This window comes from Cardiocondyla obscurior, linkage group LG06 (assembly GCF_019399895.1).
Source record: "Cardiocondyla obscurior isolate alpha-2009 linkage group LG06, Cobs3.1, whole genome shotgun sequence".
In the NCBI taxonomy this organism is placed as follows: Eukaryota; Metazoa; Arthropoda; class Insecta; order Hymenoptera; family Formicidae; genus Cardiocondyla; species Cardiocondyla obscurior.
In genome coordinates, this window is record NC_091869.1 from 2114903 (window position 1) to 2130523 (window position 15621).

At 33.8% G+C, this 15621-nt stretch overlaps 5 protein-coding genes across 10 annotated transcripts; 3 read left to right on the top strand and 2 right to left on the bottom strand.

Moving 5' to 3' along the window:
• Positions 1-340: 340 nt before the first annotated feature.
• LOC139103400 (probable serine hydrolase) lies at positions 341-3945 on the top strand. Of its 5 annotated transcripts, none has more exons than XM_070658006.1 (6): positions 341-473; positions 820-954; positions 1045-1089; positions 2226-2461; positions 2837-3184; positions 3287-3945. In XM_070658006.1, exons 2-6 carry the CDS (start codon positions 894-896, stop codon positions 3539-3541), a joined length of 945 nt encoding a protein of 314 aa, XP_070514107.1. In that variant the 5' UTR covers positions 341-473; positions 820-893; the 3' UTR covers positions 3542-3945. The 5 variants fall into 5 exon arrangements, with proteins under 5 accessions (XP_070514107.1, XP_070514105.1, XP_070514106.1 ...); XM_070658004.1 differs by lacking the exon at positions 341-473 and adding an exon at positions 480-682; XM_070658005.1 differs by lacking the exon at positions 341-473 and adding an exon at positions 480-626.
• Positions 3946-4212: 267 nt separating this feature from the next.
• Positions 4213-6512, bottom strand: Vhaac39-1 (V-type proton ATPase subunit VhaAC39-1). The gene is made up of 6 exons (XM_070658000.1): positions 6292-6512; positions 5681-6031; positions 5410-5567; positions 5127-5303; positions 4896-4973; positions 4213-4813 (listed from the first exon to the last, which is right to left on the bottom strand). Exons 1-6 carry the CDS (start codon positions 6410-6412, stop codon positions 4652-4654), a joined length of 1047 nt encoding a protein of 348 aa, XP_070514101.1. The 5' UTR covers positions 6413-6512; the 3' UTR covers positions 4213-4651.
• Positions 6513-6863: 351 nt separating this feature from the next.
• On the top strand, positions 6864-8965 carry Prosalpha6 (Proteasome alpha6 subunit). Its single transcript, XM_070658011.1, has 5 exons — positions 6864-7019; positions 7609-7859; positions 7923-8082; positions 8174-8383; positions 8489-8965. The coding sequence occupies exons 1-5, from the start codon at positions 7017-7019 to the stop codon at positions 8699-8701; spliced, it is 837 nt and encodes a 278-aa protein (XP_070514112.1). The 5' UTR covers positions 6864-7016; the 3' UTR covers positions 8702-8965.
• Las (lipoyl synthase, mitochondrial) lies at positions 8956-10885 on the bottom strand. Its single transcript, XM_070657998.1, has 6 exons — positions 10672-10885; positions 10205-10516; positions 9829-9985; positions 9675-9732; positions 9412-9567; positions 8956-9325 (listed from the first exon to the last, which is right to left on the bottom strand). The coding sequence occupies exons 1-6, from the start codon at positions 10735-10737 to the stop codon at positions 8956-8958; spliced, it is 1119 nt and encodes a 372-aa protein (XP_070514099.1). The 5' UTR covers positions 10738-10885.
• Positions 10886-10997: 112 nt separating this feature from the next.
• On the top strand, positions 10998-15038 carry LOC139103395 (protein ABHD18). Of its 2 annotated transcripts, none has more exons than XM_070657997.1 (9): positions 10998-11454; positions 11940-12024; positions 12104-12286; positions 12406-12518; positions 12610-12748; positions 12812-13009; positions 13103-13397; positions 13653-13896; positions 13982-15038. In XM_070657997.1, exons 1-9 carry the CDS (start codon positions 11363-11365, stop codon positions 14040-14042), a joined length of 1410 nt encoding a protein of 469 aa, XP_070514098.1. In that variant the 5' UTR covers positions 10998-11362; the 3' UTR covers positions 14043-15038. The 2 variants fall into 2 exon arrangements, with proteins under 2 accessions (XP_070514098.1, XP_070514097.1); XM_070657996.1 differs by having other exon boundaries at positions 11008-11454; positions 13611-13896.
• Positions 15039-15621: the final 583 nt, after the last annotated feature.

Below are 15621 nucleotides of genomic sequence, written 5' to 3' on the forward strand. Positions count from 1 at the left end.
TACATAATATAAATAAATAATTTTAATATAACTTTTAGCAAGAAGAATATTTATGCACAATTAAATGCCAGCAGCTTTATTTACATTATAATTTATAATGTATTTATATTAACGTAAAAAAGTAATTTTATTATGTACTTGTTAAATGTACTTTAAGTTTAATGTATTTTGTATAAAAATAAATCTTATTTTTATTAACGTTATACCTAAAAACAAATTTGTGCTTATAAATAAATGAGACGCCAGAGAATGATCGTGCGAATATTATAGCATATCAATCGAGTCACCACGCGTTACGAAGCAATCGACGTTCAATACAACGTGTGAAACTTGAACGCAATAACGTGTCTACGGTCTAACGTATGTGACGTCACTTCGTCCACACTGGTTCGTTCTCCTTTAACTTTACACAAGTGAAACGAGTTCGTTCGCACTAGTTCGCGCGAGCAGTACGAGCACCTGGAACTGATTAGGTAATCGCGCGAGCAAATAATTCCGAGAACCATATTTTAAGAAGCCGTCACGGCTTCGATGATTTTTCTTATCGACTTCCTGAAGTTTGCCCGTCATTATGTGCATAACGTTTGACGAGCAATGATTACGAAATCGCCTTCGAGAAGAAACAGGTGACGAGCCCAACGTACTTTCACCCAGATTCATTTAGCCTTTGTGTTCGACAGATGTGAGTTCTTGAGAAGGCACTCGATGCTAAGTGTTTTCTGAAAAAAAAAAAAGCTGAACTTTACCTCGAGATTCTGTTCTTGTGCGAGGTTGCTTTTTTTACGTGATGGGTGATCGATGACTTTCTTTTTTTTGCAGCCTCTTGACGGACTATACGTGGAACTCGTGGATCTCTCTGGTGTGAATTTCCACGGAAAAATTATTACGTCGATATGGAGACCAAAGATAAAAAGAATGTCTCTGAAAATGCCACGAACGGATACGATAAAGAAGGTTAGTTTTTTTTTTTCAACGTTAATTCGCGTATATTAGAAAGCACCTTAGAGTACCATGCAGTAATCGAATTATTTTTCTTTTTTGTAGATGTCAAGGAAATACAGATACCAATGCCGTGGGGGCATATTAGAGGTCGGTACAAGTTACATATTTTTTTATATTCTAGTTTTACTAAGTGTATATTATAAATTATATCGATATCTCATTAAATTGGAAAAATAGATTTTCTTTGGATTAAAATCAAACCGTTGGTTATACCTTTGCGAATGTTACGTATTTCTTGTAAATATATTGTCGCGTGGTTAGCTTGGAGACACCAGCGCATAAATTAGAAAAGTAATAAAAGCGGTAATGACTCAATAAATGTCACATCAAATTCAACATATTGATAAAATTTAGGAAAATGGTGGGGACCGGCAGATAAGCAGCCTGTAGTGGCAATACACGGTTGGCAGGATAATTCGGGAACTTTTGACAGATTGGCACAATTATTGCCAAACATAGCGATACTGAGTATTGATTTGCCTGGCCACGGTCTTTCCTCTCATCTACCACTTGGGCAGTTCTACTATGTATTTTGGGATGGGGTTCTTGCGCTGCGTAGAATTGTTAAATATTACAAATGGAACAAGGTTAGCCAATGTTATACAGCGATATAATTTTTTTTTTTTTTTAACTTTTTATTGTAAAAATTTAGTAATATGGGACAGACAAGAGCATGGATTTTATGTACTTTGTTTTGCAGAAGTTAAATGCAATTGCAGTGTAACTTAAGGAGTATGTGAAATCTAATTATACTACCAAACGCTTAATTTACATTTTTATTTGGAGTCTTTACATTTTGCAATGGTTTCTATACATATACGTATACTATATTCAACATTGAGATATAACACATTGTTCATTATTTAATACTCACATTGCACATTATTACATCATAATCATTGGTAAAATATTTAAAAAGGCTGACTGTTATATGTATGTATAATATACTTAATTTAATCATTAAAAGAAATCAGCACGTTGATTGTTTGAAAGATACAATGGATTATGCAAAGTATCGTTGTATAACTGCGTTATCATAAAATGAATACAAGAGTTTCTTTTGCTCGGCTTTAACTATATTATATGTTCAAAATTATAAAATTTATCTTTTCGTTCAACAAAGTGCTACAAGTTCATAAGAACGATCTGCGCCCTGACAAAAAGTCCTAAATAAGACTAAACAGAATAAAATAAATAATTGTGGGACTCTCTTTTACCTGCAGGCAAATGGTGGGGTTCTAATGAGGTCCAACCGATACTGGCACTACACGGTCGCCAGGATAATGCAGGCAGTTTTGACGCGTTAATGCCATTGCTGTCTGATGACATTTCTGTTCTTTGCTTGGATATGCCGGGACACGGTTTATCTTCGCATTATCCGAAAAGTCAATTCTATTATGTTTATTGGGATGGTGTCATGTTCCTTCGTAGAATTATTAAACATTTCAAATGGAATAAGGTTAGCGAGTGAATAAAAACACTCTCAAATTTTTTGCAGCAATATACTTGTATGCTTTTACAGTCCCATACATATCTAACAGTCACCCTTGCTTGCACTTAAATCGTATTTTATGATTTTCTTAAACACATTGCATGCTATTCTATACTTTTTTATTAACAGAAGAAATATGTTAATGTGAATATCTCAACGTACATCACATGTATCATTATAATTTTTACTCATTTTACTTTTATATGTGTATGTGTGTGTATGAGTGAAAATAATACAACAAATATTATTGCACTAAGATATACTGTTATATGTTGTGTGTTCATATATATATATATATATATATAGTCGGAATATTTTAACTCATTAAAATTATAAAAATAGGTCAAACTGCTTGGACATTCATTGGGTGGTGCTATATCATTTCTGTATGCAGCATCATACCCAGATGAAGTCGATAGTCTTATAAGTCTCGACATCGCTAGTCCGAGCGTAAGGGACGTAAAAAAAACAGCTGCAGTTACTGGACAGTACATTGATAGATTTTTGAACTATGAATTGTTGACACTGGACAATGTACCATGTTATGAATACGACGAAATGCTCGAGATAGTAGAAAAAGCATATGACGGTTCTATAACGAAGGAAGGAGCAGAAATATTAATGAAGCGCGGTATGCAACCAGCATATCAAAAGAACAAATATTATTTTTCTCGCGATCCAAGATTAAAGGTAAAAATATTAATTAATTATGCAATATGTCTTTTAGCAAAAATATTCGACTGTACGTTTTTATAATTTTAAGTCTAATATCGTTTACAATTTCTTTTTTAGGTTTCTCTTTTAGGCATATTGTCTCTGGATTTAGTACTTGAATACGCATCTCAGATAAAATGTGCTTACCTCAACATTCGCGCTGTTCCTGGAATGAAATTTGAACAGCCTGAAAATTATCAGAAAGTATTGGACATCATAAAAGTTGGAGCCAAAAAATTTGAGTACCGTGAAGTAAAAGGCACGCATCATGTACATTTAAATGAGCCTGAGAAAATTGCGCCTATAATAAAGGATTTTCTGCAGGATTTATAATAATACCGTTTAGTTATGAACAAATGCAGTTACTTAAGATAAAGTTATGCGATAACTAGTAAATTAAATTTTTTGAAATATATACATTAAGAAAAGATGTTTGACACATATACGCTTACAATGCACATGCACAGTTTTATTAAATTTTTAACAAACTATTTTATGAGTTTAAAATATGTGGAAATTGTCGAAGAATGTTAAATAATTAATGAATTAAAGAGAATACATTTATTTTGTTTAACTATTATATGAAAATAAAATTTTAGTGTAATATTCAGCGCTGTGATAAGCAAAAAGAGATGCATAAGCTAAAAATATAATATATTAAAATGTTATATCGCAAGCTACAATTTTTGTCCAAAATTGTTTAATATATAGTAGTTAAATAAATTATATTATGTGGATATTTTTTATGTAATCTAATTCATAAAATGATCAAATTATTATTTATTCTCTTACATACACATCTACACTCGTTTTTTAATATGTATAATTAATTAACTTGTGCTCGTGCATAGTCTTACTTTTTTTTTCTTTTTATTCGTATATAACTCGAACAAATCTAGATCTGAATTGTTTTTAATTTTATTAATATTCAAAAAGATTACTGCGGCAAAACAATTGTAAACTTTTTTTAACTTATTAAACATTTTTGAGTATACGAGAAGATATACAATTCTATTATCACTCCTACAGAGTGAAATATATTTTTATTATTTTGTAATACATACATCTCTTTGCGTGTTAATAACAATGTTATAAAGTAATAATTAGAATAATGTAAATTAGAGATGAAAACGATTTACATCGAAGATTACAATAACATTATATATACATAAAGTTTTGTTCTTTTGCAGATTTTGTTAAATTTTCGTATCAATTCTAAATCATAATTTTTCATGCAGTATTAGGCGCAAGCCTCTTAATTCTATCAAGTGATATATTCGTACATATCTATCTCATTTTTTAAAATCAATTTTTATGGCAGCATGCCACTAACAATTTCTAAAAGCCTTTCTGGTAACAGACTGCAATTTTGCGCAGAAAGATGATTTAATTATCGTGTAAGAGGTCAATATAAGTAATGGAATTGTAATACGCATAATTAATTTAAAAGATGGGAATATAATTATCTATTTTAGCGCGATGCTTTTGAGCAACGCATTCCGCAATCCATACGATATTACGACATTCTTGTTCCTTTAGTTTCAAATAGCTATAAAATACTCCAAAATGAAATTGTTGAAGGAATGCATGGACGTTTAAACGAACCTGCAGATGCGAAAAAATTAAGATGTAGATAGTATATATTATAAACATACTATTGCTTATTATTTTTCACAACTATACTTACTTCATGCTCAAAGAACTTGTCTTCCAAGGTTTTATCACCTGGATTATTACCTGCTCCTTCAAATAACGCGCTGTATTCCTATTCAAATATCCATACATAATAAAGATATATCAGAAATATTGGAATAAGCATAGGGTAATAGAACGTTTATAAACTGCTAATGTTATGCGGTAGTATAATTATCGTCGCAGTTCTAATCGAATTACTTAAATTATTAAAATTTTTACTTACAGCGTAATACTCCGCTACAGCCTTCACCTGTTCGTAATCATCGGCTCTCGCTAAAGCAGCCAATCCATCCGGATTTAAACGTCCACAACGCGGATATAATTTTGCACGATCATCTTTACCCAATTCAGTACCAAATGAATTAATAGTGATAATGATCGCTCTTCTATCCGCTTCGAACTATAAAGCGGTATAATTTTAGTAAGCACAACAAAACGAAAACATTGCGATTAATGAAATATAATAAAGTAGTCCCATAATTTTAATGGACTTGAAAATATCTTACAGCAAGTATTTCACACATGGTGTCTGCAGTGGTACCTCCCAGATCTTTGCAGAATTTATAAAAGGCTTCCAAGTAAGCCTTATAAAGCGTATTTCTTATTATTTCAATGTTCATCTCATCCAAATCTTGCTCGGAAATACAATCCACAAAAAAGGGTGCTGTAACAAAACAAATGTTGCAGCAATCAAATGTTACTTACATTGCGATATTTAATATAAACAGAAATACAAATAAGAAATATAATTTATTTTCTTTTTAATCAACATCATACCTAAAGGTGTATCTACCAAAACTGCATTGTACAACTCTGCAGGCGTGGCAGCAACATGAATCGCTTCCATCTGCTCGAAACTGCCAAGCGGATGACACTTCGGAATTAATTCAGAAATAGGCCGCTGATGTAAAGTGCCAGTAATTAGCAAAATAATATTGTCGATCATGTAACTGTAAGTGATGAAATCCAAAAATTGTGAGAGAGGCTCAACAGAGTGATTGCGCATATGTTGAAACTCGACAACTAATTTCTCCCTCAATTTGTCGTCAATGACGCTGACGGACAGCGGAGATGGCTCATTCGCCAAGAAGCTGCCATAATCGGTACCAGCCAAGTGTAGTTTCAAATCTAATCAGACAATTAATTAATTTAACAAGAATATAAATATATATGTGAATATATACGTGCAATAAATATGTGAAAAGTGTAAGATTTCGCACACCGAGTAAAGACTTGGCATTCTTTGTTTAATTTTCAAAGCTACATTTTTACAGAGCAACAAAATGTAGTAAAAATATATAATATTTTACTCCGATTTTTATTTTTTATTAAGTATATCATCAAAACGCTTGACAAAGAATGTTGAACGATCAAAAGTAATCAAGTACCTTCGAGAGTTTCACACTGGACCAAGTTCAAGTAATCGCTCTGTTGGAGTATGCCACATTTAAAACCACGGCATAAACCTTCCAAGTATCCACCATCGATGTTGAACAGACACCCCTTCATTTTTAACGAAAATTTCCTCGACTCTATCCGCGGAAAGGATCGATGCGTATGTCAAGCAGCCAGGCTCGCCCTTTACACAAAATCATATGACCGAGCGAGCAGGAGTTCTATCACGTGCCACACTCATCGATTTAATGTTTTACTCCAAATCGATTCAATTCGATTCAAGTCGAGTTGAGTTTAAAACACGAGAAGGATATATAAAATCGGGTTAGAATCAGGCTGGGTTGCGCACTCTGGCATGTTATTGTTAATAATTTAACTTATTTTTGTTTAGTTTTACTTTATTTTATTTCTATATTGCCCTTATTTTATCTTATTTAATTTAATTTAATTTTTTTAATATTTCTTACTTATCGTTTAGTTATACCACTGACTCGTACTACGTCATTGTGGTGCATTGTAGCCACAACAGGGAAACGAAATTGTACGATCAGTGGTGAGTCTGTCATCGACGCTTCGCTTGTTTCCTGCATCTACGGAGTACTATACTACTCCATGTCTGCATCCCTGCATGACAAGTGATTTTGGTTAGTCGGCGACGAGTGAGTGTTTTTCCAGGTGATATTTGTTACCTCTTCAATTTAAAAGATTATTAATAAAAATGGTAAGTATTTATTTGATTGCTAATACGTTCGAGCCTTTCGATTACTTAATGATTATTATGAAATAAATTTACAAGTCATATAAAAGTCGCCATTTTTTGTGGTTATGTGTATTCTCCTGCAACATGTAAAATACATAGCTTGTAAAATAGTAATAATTAAGGGCATATCTGAGGAATAAGCAGGCAATGTTGCTTTTAAAGACGACAAATGGGTGTTTAATTAAAGATTAACATATATTAAGTTTTTTTTTTTTTGCAAGATGTAATTACATTTTACTTTGATCATTGATGTATCTGAATGACGAATGTATTAATTGATTAGAAATATGCACATGATTTTTATTAATTTAATACTTGAAAAAATTTTTTAGTTTTGTAATCAATGTCGCTTTTAAAGACGATAAATGGGTGTTTAATTAAAGATGAACATATATTAAGTTTTTTTTTTTTGCAAGATGTATCGTTAATTTATATTGACCTAAAATTACATTTTACTTTGATCATTGATGTATCTGAACGACGAAATTATTAATTGATTAGAAATATGCACATAATTTTTGTTAATTTAATAGTTGAAAAAATTTTTTAGTTTCGTAATCAGTACGATAGTGATGTGACGGTATGGAGTCCACAAGGACGACTACATCAAGTGGAATATGCAATGGAAGCCGTAAAATTGGGATCGGCTACCGTAGGTTTGAAAAGCAAAACACACGCTATTCTCATTGCATTGAAAAGAGCATCGTCGGAACTTTCGGCTCATCAAAAAAAGATTATTCCGATAGACAAGCACATGGGAATTAGCATCTCAGGTTTAACAGCCGATGCAAGAATATTGAGGTATTCCGTTTGCTTTTTAACGAGTTATAAAGTAATTAGTTAAAATAACGAAACTATTTGCAGTCGTTACATGCGAACCGAGTGTCTGAATTACAAGTACGCTCATGATGATGTATTACCTGTGGGTCGCTTGATTACATCTCTGGGAAATAAGATGCAAACTTGTACTCAGCGATACGACCGACGCCCTTATGGTGTCGGCTTACTTGTGGCTGGATACGATGTGAGAATTTATTTAAAATTACATGTAATCTATTTTATGCTAAATATATTTCGATAATGATCATTTTTAATAATGATGAATTTTAATAAAGGATCAAGGACCGCATATATATCAGACATGTCCATCGGCAAATTACTTCGACTGTAAGGCAATGGCTATAGGATCACGGTCCCAAAGTGCAAGAACATATTTAGAGAAACACCTAAATGAATTTTTATCGTGCGATCTTGACGAATTAGTCAAGCATGGCCTTAGAGCGTTACGCGATACTCTACCTAATGAAGTCGATTTATCAATAAAGGTACTTTGATTTAATTTAATAAAAATTTGATTGAAACATGTTTCTGAAATGAGATCTTATATTTTGAATGTAAAAGAGATAAAATCTTATTCATATATATTTCAGAACGTATCGATTGGAGTGGTAGGAAAGGATTACGATTTTACCATTCTCGACGAAACCACAACAGCTACTTATTTATCTCAAATCGAAGGAGACGATAAACGTGGTAGGCCTACAGAACCGGCTGTGCAAGACGATAGTAGACCTCCGCAAGATCCACCAGCCGACGAAGGTCCTCAAGATCCTCAAGTCGCCATCGCCATGGAGACAGATTAAGATAATAAAATAAATTTTATTTACATTCAGGTTTATATACAACGTAAAATTGCATTTTACGATTAAATATTTCAATTTTGTATAATAACAGTAAATCTATCTATATTATCAATTCATTAATAGTAATGTGGGGGATGTTCGGATTATTTTATCACTAAATTGCAATAATTTTCATTTCACAATGTCTGTGAATTTTATATTAATTTCCTATTGTATTTCGACTAAATATTTATCTAAAATATTATGTGTTCCATTCAAGACGTAGCATGGTCATCAATCTGTTGTTTCTTCCGTTGTTTTAGTATATTTGTCAAAAAGTATTCTCCAGCCTTATACGATGATCGAACTAATGGACCGCTAGCGGTATATAAGAAGCCTAATTCATTCCCCATATTTTCCCACATTTTAAATTTCTCGGGTGTTACATATTCGATGACTTTTAAATGTCTTTTGGTGGGTTGCATGTATTGTCCTAATGTTACAGCATCTACACCGATATTTCTTAGATCCTGCAAAGTTTGTTCAACTTCCTGGTCAGTTTCTCCAAGTCCTAGCATTATTGATGATTTCGTGATTAAATTAGAGTTGAATTTTTTAGCTGCTTTCAATACAGCCAGTGACTGTCTGTAAGTGACAAATTAATTGAAATTAACAATCGTGAATATTTATTAATATATATATATGTATATCTAATAAGTTTAAAAGAATACCTATATCGAGCGCGCATATCGCGAACAAAAGGAGTTAAGCGTTCTACAGTTTCGATGTTGTGCGCAAACACGTCCAAATTAGAATTAACAATCGTAGCGACGCAGTCTTCATTACCTCTAAAGTCTGGCACTAGGCATTCCACTAGGATGTTGCTCCTATTATGAAACACGAAACATTTTTACGCGATATTAATTTCGGTTTTAGTGTTTTATTTCTCGTGTGTTTTATAAGTAAAAGTAAAAAAAAGTTAACGGTAAAATACCTATTTTTGATTTCCTTGACAGTAGCTGCAATGTGACTAGCCCCACCATCTTCTAAGTCTGAAATTATCAATTTGCGTTTTGGATTTATAATAGTAAAATTTAATTGCACTACTTATTTAATTTTTTTTTTTTTTTTTTTTTTTTATAACTAACCATCACGATCCACAGATGTTAGAACGATATAATCTAAACCCCAGTCCGCTATCGCGCTGGCAGTATTGACTGGCTCTTCCGCATCTAACGGTGGAGGTTTGCGAGCAGTTTTCACAGAACAGAAACGGCAACCACGAGTACATGTGTCTCCCATTAACTAGAAAATCAACTCGTTATTATTTTTGATATAATTTTAACGACTTATTAATTTATTTTTTATTACATTTATTCAACTTTGTCACCAAAAATAAATAGGTAGAAAAATCTTTATATTATTTAACTAAGAAATTTTAGATAGTAAGATAAACGATTCCACGAGATACGTGTCGGGTATTAAATTGATTCAATATTTTATTTATGTATTTATTACACAAACCATAATAGTTGCTGTTGCTGTGCCATGGCTACCTCCGCCCCAGCACTCGCCGATATTAGGACACCTAGCTTCTTCGCAGACTGTGCTCAGTCGCAGTTGCCTCAATTGTGCCTTTATTTTACTGTAACTTTCTCCCATAGGTATCTCCGTTTTCAACCATGGTGGCAGTCTCAATCGTCCTGATTCACCCACGTCTAATTTTAATTTACCTTTGTATTCTTTGACTTCGTTTTTAAGAAAGTCTTCGAATTGTGGACCGTCTACTAACTTCTGGGAAAATTCTTTGTTGCTTTCAGCTGAAGCGCTCGCACACTGTAATATGACATTTGTTTTTTTTTTTTTTATTGCAATTATCTCAGACTGTGGTCATTTGTATAATTTAAAACTGCGGCAAATAAATAACCCTTAAATTCTAAAAATGTTTGCGCTTGAACGCTGTAGAATTGAAGCGGATCGTTGAAACTTACCGCCAGGTGAAAGTGGCAGCCAAATGGCGTACATTTGGGGTGCGCAATGTTAAGTGCACGAAACATTTCTATACGCCGGGAAGATTCGTGTATCACTCGCAAAGAAATCAAAGGCGATCAGCTTGTACTTTTATCACGAGCGATCGCTCCGGGAAAAAGAAGTTGCTAACAACCTGCTCCGAAGACGTTCCGAGACGACGATCAACGATGACTTTCGTCGCAGTTCACGTCGATTTACGTTTTCAGACCAGATTGCAGCACCATCGTGTTTTGATCATCCAGATGTTAGGTCCGTTCTCTTGCTCCGAGTTTCCTGCATTGTTTTATATCTCTTTGCTCCATTTCATTCCTCGATTGGTCTTTTTTCGCGCGCAAGGTCTACTTTGCTCCGATTGATCCGCAATTTTATACGCATGTGTGGTGCTGCGCGCGTACGTACTACATTAGTCTACATACGTGTACGTCGTGTATACGACGGAATATTCACAACATCAATGATTCACGCGTGATTCCGTCCGTGTGTATTTCGCCGCCGCGTAAGTTTCGGGCGCCTTCGCGACCCGTAATGACACGTAAACGCGGGCTTGTTCGACTTGACGTGTGAGGGTGTGAGATGTAATACAGTCGCACCGGATCTCGCGCGACGACGGAGCGCTGATAGAATTAAGTGTGACGACGCGGACGATTCGCGATGCCACCGAGCCGCTTGGACGCGGTCTACCGCAGCATCCTGCTCACCAAGTTCTTCACCAAGGGTTGGGGCAGCCCTCAAAATCTCCGAAGGTGACTGGCTAAATCTGACCTCGATCCCAAACATATCCGACGTTACTTGTTGAATACCCGATGCTCCGGATTTTTATCGTTATCTTTATAGATAGTTATCTGTATCTCTTTTTGAAGAATAATAGACTTAATGTGTGACTCGGCACATTCCTAATGATTGAAATTAATTTTAATTTATTATTTATGTTTCTCTAGCGGTAAAAAGTGTTTCGCATAATTGGAACAAGATAAGAAATAAACTGAGATGAAAATTAATCTTTGGGGAAAGATACGTACATTAATTATCCCGATGTGATTTATTTTAAACAGATGTTTAGAGCTTTTTATCTTAGTATGGCGTAGAACGGATTCTTTCCATTAAAATTTTTTTTATTTTATAACTAGTAATATTTTTATCTATTGTTGCATTAACAACATCTATGCTTTTTTGAAATATATTATTAAACATGTAAATTTAAGCATGTAATTAAATCATTTTGTTTTAGAATTTTTGAATTCAGAAAAGTTATCGCAAATCGAGAAGTGTGCTACAATATGATACCCTTTGACTACCCGATAGAGATAACCAAGGTATTTTTTACTTTTCTGCTAATTTTAATTCTACTTACTAAATTATAAAAAAAAATGTTTAATATGTATTTTTTTGTAGGATGAAGTTTGGTCAGATTGTCATATAATTGAAGGTCAATTTGAATCACCTTTTGAGAAGCACTTGCCAGGGATAATGCCAGAAAAAGCCAAGACAGCCTACTTTCAGATGGTCTTACCACCAAAGTGGAGTTCTCATAAGATAAAACCTATTTGTTTGCATCTTGCAGGAACAGGTGATCATGTATGTAATAGAAATGTATTTTTATTTGTTATTTTTATTATTAATATATATATATATATATTATTTTTTATATTTCTATCAAGATATTTTACATATTTTAACCTTAGCTTATTAATCAGTTTTTTTGGCGACGTAGAAATCTTATCGCTAAACCATTACTCAAGGAATCTGGAATAGCGTCAATACTACTGGAAAATCCGTTTTATGGGTTGAGAAAACCAGATGATCAAATGTAAGAACTTAATTTGAAGGTTTGTAGAGTTATGTAATCGGCTTTGATAGATTTGTTTTTTTTTACCAAACTTTTCTCTCGTCATTTATAGACGTTCCAGTTTGCACAACGTTTGTGACATTTTTATTATGGGAGGCTGCCTAATAATGGAATCGATCGTTTTATTAAATTGGTGCGAACAGCAGGGATTTAATCCATTGGCTCTTACCGGATTGTCGATGGGTGGACATGTTGGTTTCTATTCTAAAATTATACATGTCGTGTTATGCGTCTAATTATCTTGTCCTTTTCAGATGGCTTCTTTAGCGGCCACTAATTGGCCAAAGCCAATCTCATTAGTACCTTGTTTATCGTGGTCAACCGCATCACCTGTATTTACGGAGGGTGTAATGAGCGCATCAATCAATTGGGCACTTTTGGAAACGCAATATTTTTCAGACAAAGTATATCAAAACGATCTCGCGAAAATGGTGAAAATTATCGATCACGATGTAATTGTACAATTACTTAAATAATTCTATTAATAGTCTTTGTAATTTTATACTTTTATTTTTACTAATACTTTGTGGAATTTATTTTTTTAGGATGCTTTTTTAGCCGGCCAACATTTCGCAAAGCATTATCCTGCGAGCTTAAAGAGAGTAGACCAGTTGAGAAAATCCAAAGAGAGTAACAAAGACAATAATGCTATGGGTGATAAAACTAGTACAAATTCTATCGATTGCCATAATCGTAATGCTATTAATGTTATCGTCGAGGGTGAGTGTAAAAATAATCAACTGCAATATCAGATTGCAGAAGAAAAAGCAGCAGCAAAAATATTTCCTTTAAATCTGATTTCTAACAGATTTAAACCGAAGGATCCAAATTCTCTCAAAGGTAGCTATCAATGTCTCGTGTAATTAATTTTTGCGTATTTCTGTAATATATTAATTTGATGATTTCAATTTTTGCTTTTCTGTGATGAAAATTAAAGAGCTTAAATGCTTATTCAAACAGATTTCTTATCTATTAATCTTGTGTGCGCTTGGTGATCTTAATCAGCATGTAAGCATGGTTTTATGTAATTGTTTTTTTTTCTTTTTATAACAGGAGTGTGCTTATTGCCAGTACCGAAGCATCCACTATTTTCAGACAATAAGTGGCGCGAACACGAAGCGCTGCAATTTATGCGTGGCATAATGGACGAATGTACACATTTGAAAAATTTTGAGTTACCAGTCGACACTGAATTAATCATTGCTGTCTGTGCTAAGAATGACGCGTACGTACCACGAGATCATTGCACGAGTCTGGAAACAATTTGGCCGGGAGCTGAGATTCGTTATATCGACGCTGGACACGTTAGTGCGTATCTTCTTCATCAGAAAGTTTTCAGGTATTTGAAATTGTTTTCCAAGCCTTCTTTCTTTTTTATTTATTTAATAAAAAGAAAATTGATCTGTATTTTTGTTCTGTGCCAGATCTACAATAGCAGAATGTGTCCAGCGATTTTTGAAAAAGTATCCTGTGGAAGTTAGTTGATAATCTTGCTAAATTTTGACTACAATTATCATTATTTTGGAACTGTTCCTAATTTGCCTTAGAATTAGATAATTAAACTTAGGTGAAATTTTTCTCCTGAGTTTGTGTGATAGATTACATTTTCTATGCTCAAAGATCTCGGTGTGCGCACATGATCTATTTATAAATTGTAATATTTGCTACGAAAAAGTACAATTTCCAGTCAATTTTAGATCGAGTATAATTGATGTTATCATTTTATATACGTAAAATGAATTAGTTGCCAATAGAAGTAATGTTCCTACGTTAAAACGGCAATACGTGTAATACAAGATATACGAAGGCATCCGAGGGTACAATGTGTGCAAAAGGTATTCTATTTTAATTCGAGAAATAAAATAACTTACTAGTAAAAACAAATTCATATTTGATGAGCTATTTTATACATTTAATATGCCGTAACGAAATATTAAATAGTTCTCAAATTAAACTAATTTCTTACAACATTTTTGTATATAGAGTACAGTATTGAAAATGAATTAAAGAACTTATTTTTTAAAACTTTCTCTATTTTTATTTTATTTTATTTAAACCGCTGATATTCAGCAAAAAAAATTTCAGAAATCGAAATTTTAATCACTTGCGTAGCACATCTTTTGAGCACAAGTGATTAAAAAGCATTTTAAGCTCTAAATCTCTTTTCTTCAATACTTTCTGTGAACTAAAAAGTATTTCATAATCAAATATTTCAATTAAAATATTAAATACTGCATACTCTGTACATATACATGTAAATATATATACAAAAAATAAATTTATAAAATTTATATAATAGTTTTTTAGCGAACTGTATTTTGCTGCCGCTGTATGTAAATCACTAATATTCAAATATACGTTGTATAGCGTTGAGAAATATTTATTAAAAGACAACGATATACACAATGTATTTTGTATGTTATATATAATAATCATTGTATATGCAATTTATAAATTACATGTACGTATGTGTAATAATAATCTCATTGCTTTTTCTTTTTTACATAATAATTGTCCGAGAAAATAATCGAAACAATGGCAAAAAAATTTGTACTAATTCAAGAAATTGAGGAATATAACGAAGAGTTGCGTTTTTTACGTACGGCAAGATTAAAAATTCGAATTCAAAAATGCTCGACGGAAGTGACGCGCGGGCGCCGCGCTCCATCTGGCGTACCGTGCGGGTGGCCGACAAAACCGGAAGCCGGTCGGCCCGCTCGTGTTCAGACTGTTCAGAGGCCTCAGCAGCGTTCGGCCACATGGTGTCTTACGTACCGTTCTACCGTGGAGAGCTCTTGGCCGAAAATGCGCCGCGTTTACGTAATCCACGGTAACGCGATGGCACGCCGGTGCTGGTAGACACGCGGCCACGGTGCGGCAAGGCGTTATCACGCGTGATCCTGTCGGTCGACTTCTGTCTCGTGAATAAACGCGGCCGCGAGCGTGAGTAAAGGAACCGGGGGGAAGTTAGGCGAGTCGGCGAGATCGAGGCGTACGCGTGAAGTGCGCGTCCGCGAACTCGCGAGTGGCCCCGTGATCCGCGACGTTTAGGTCGGTCCTCGGT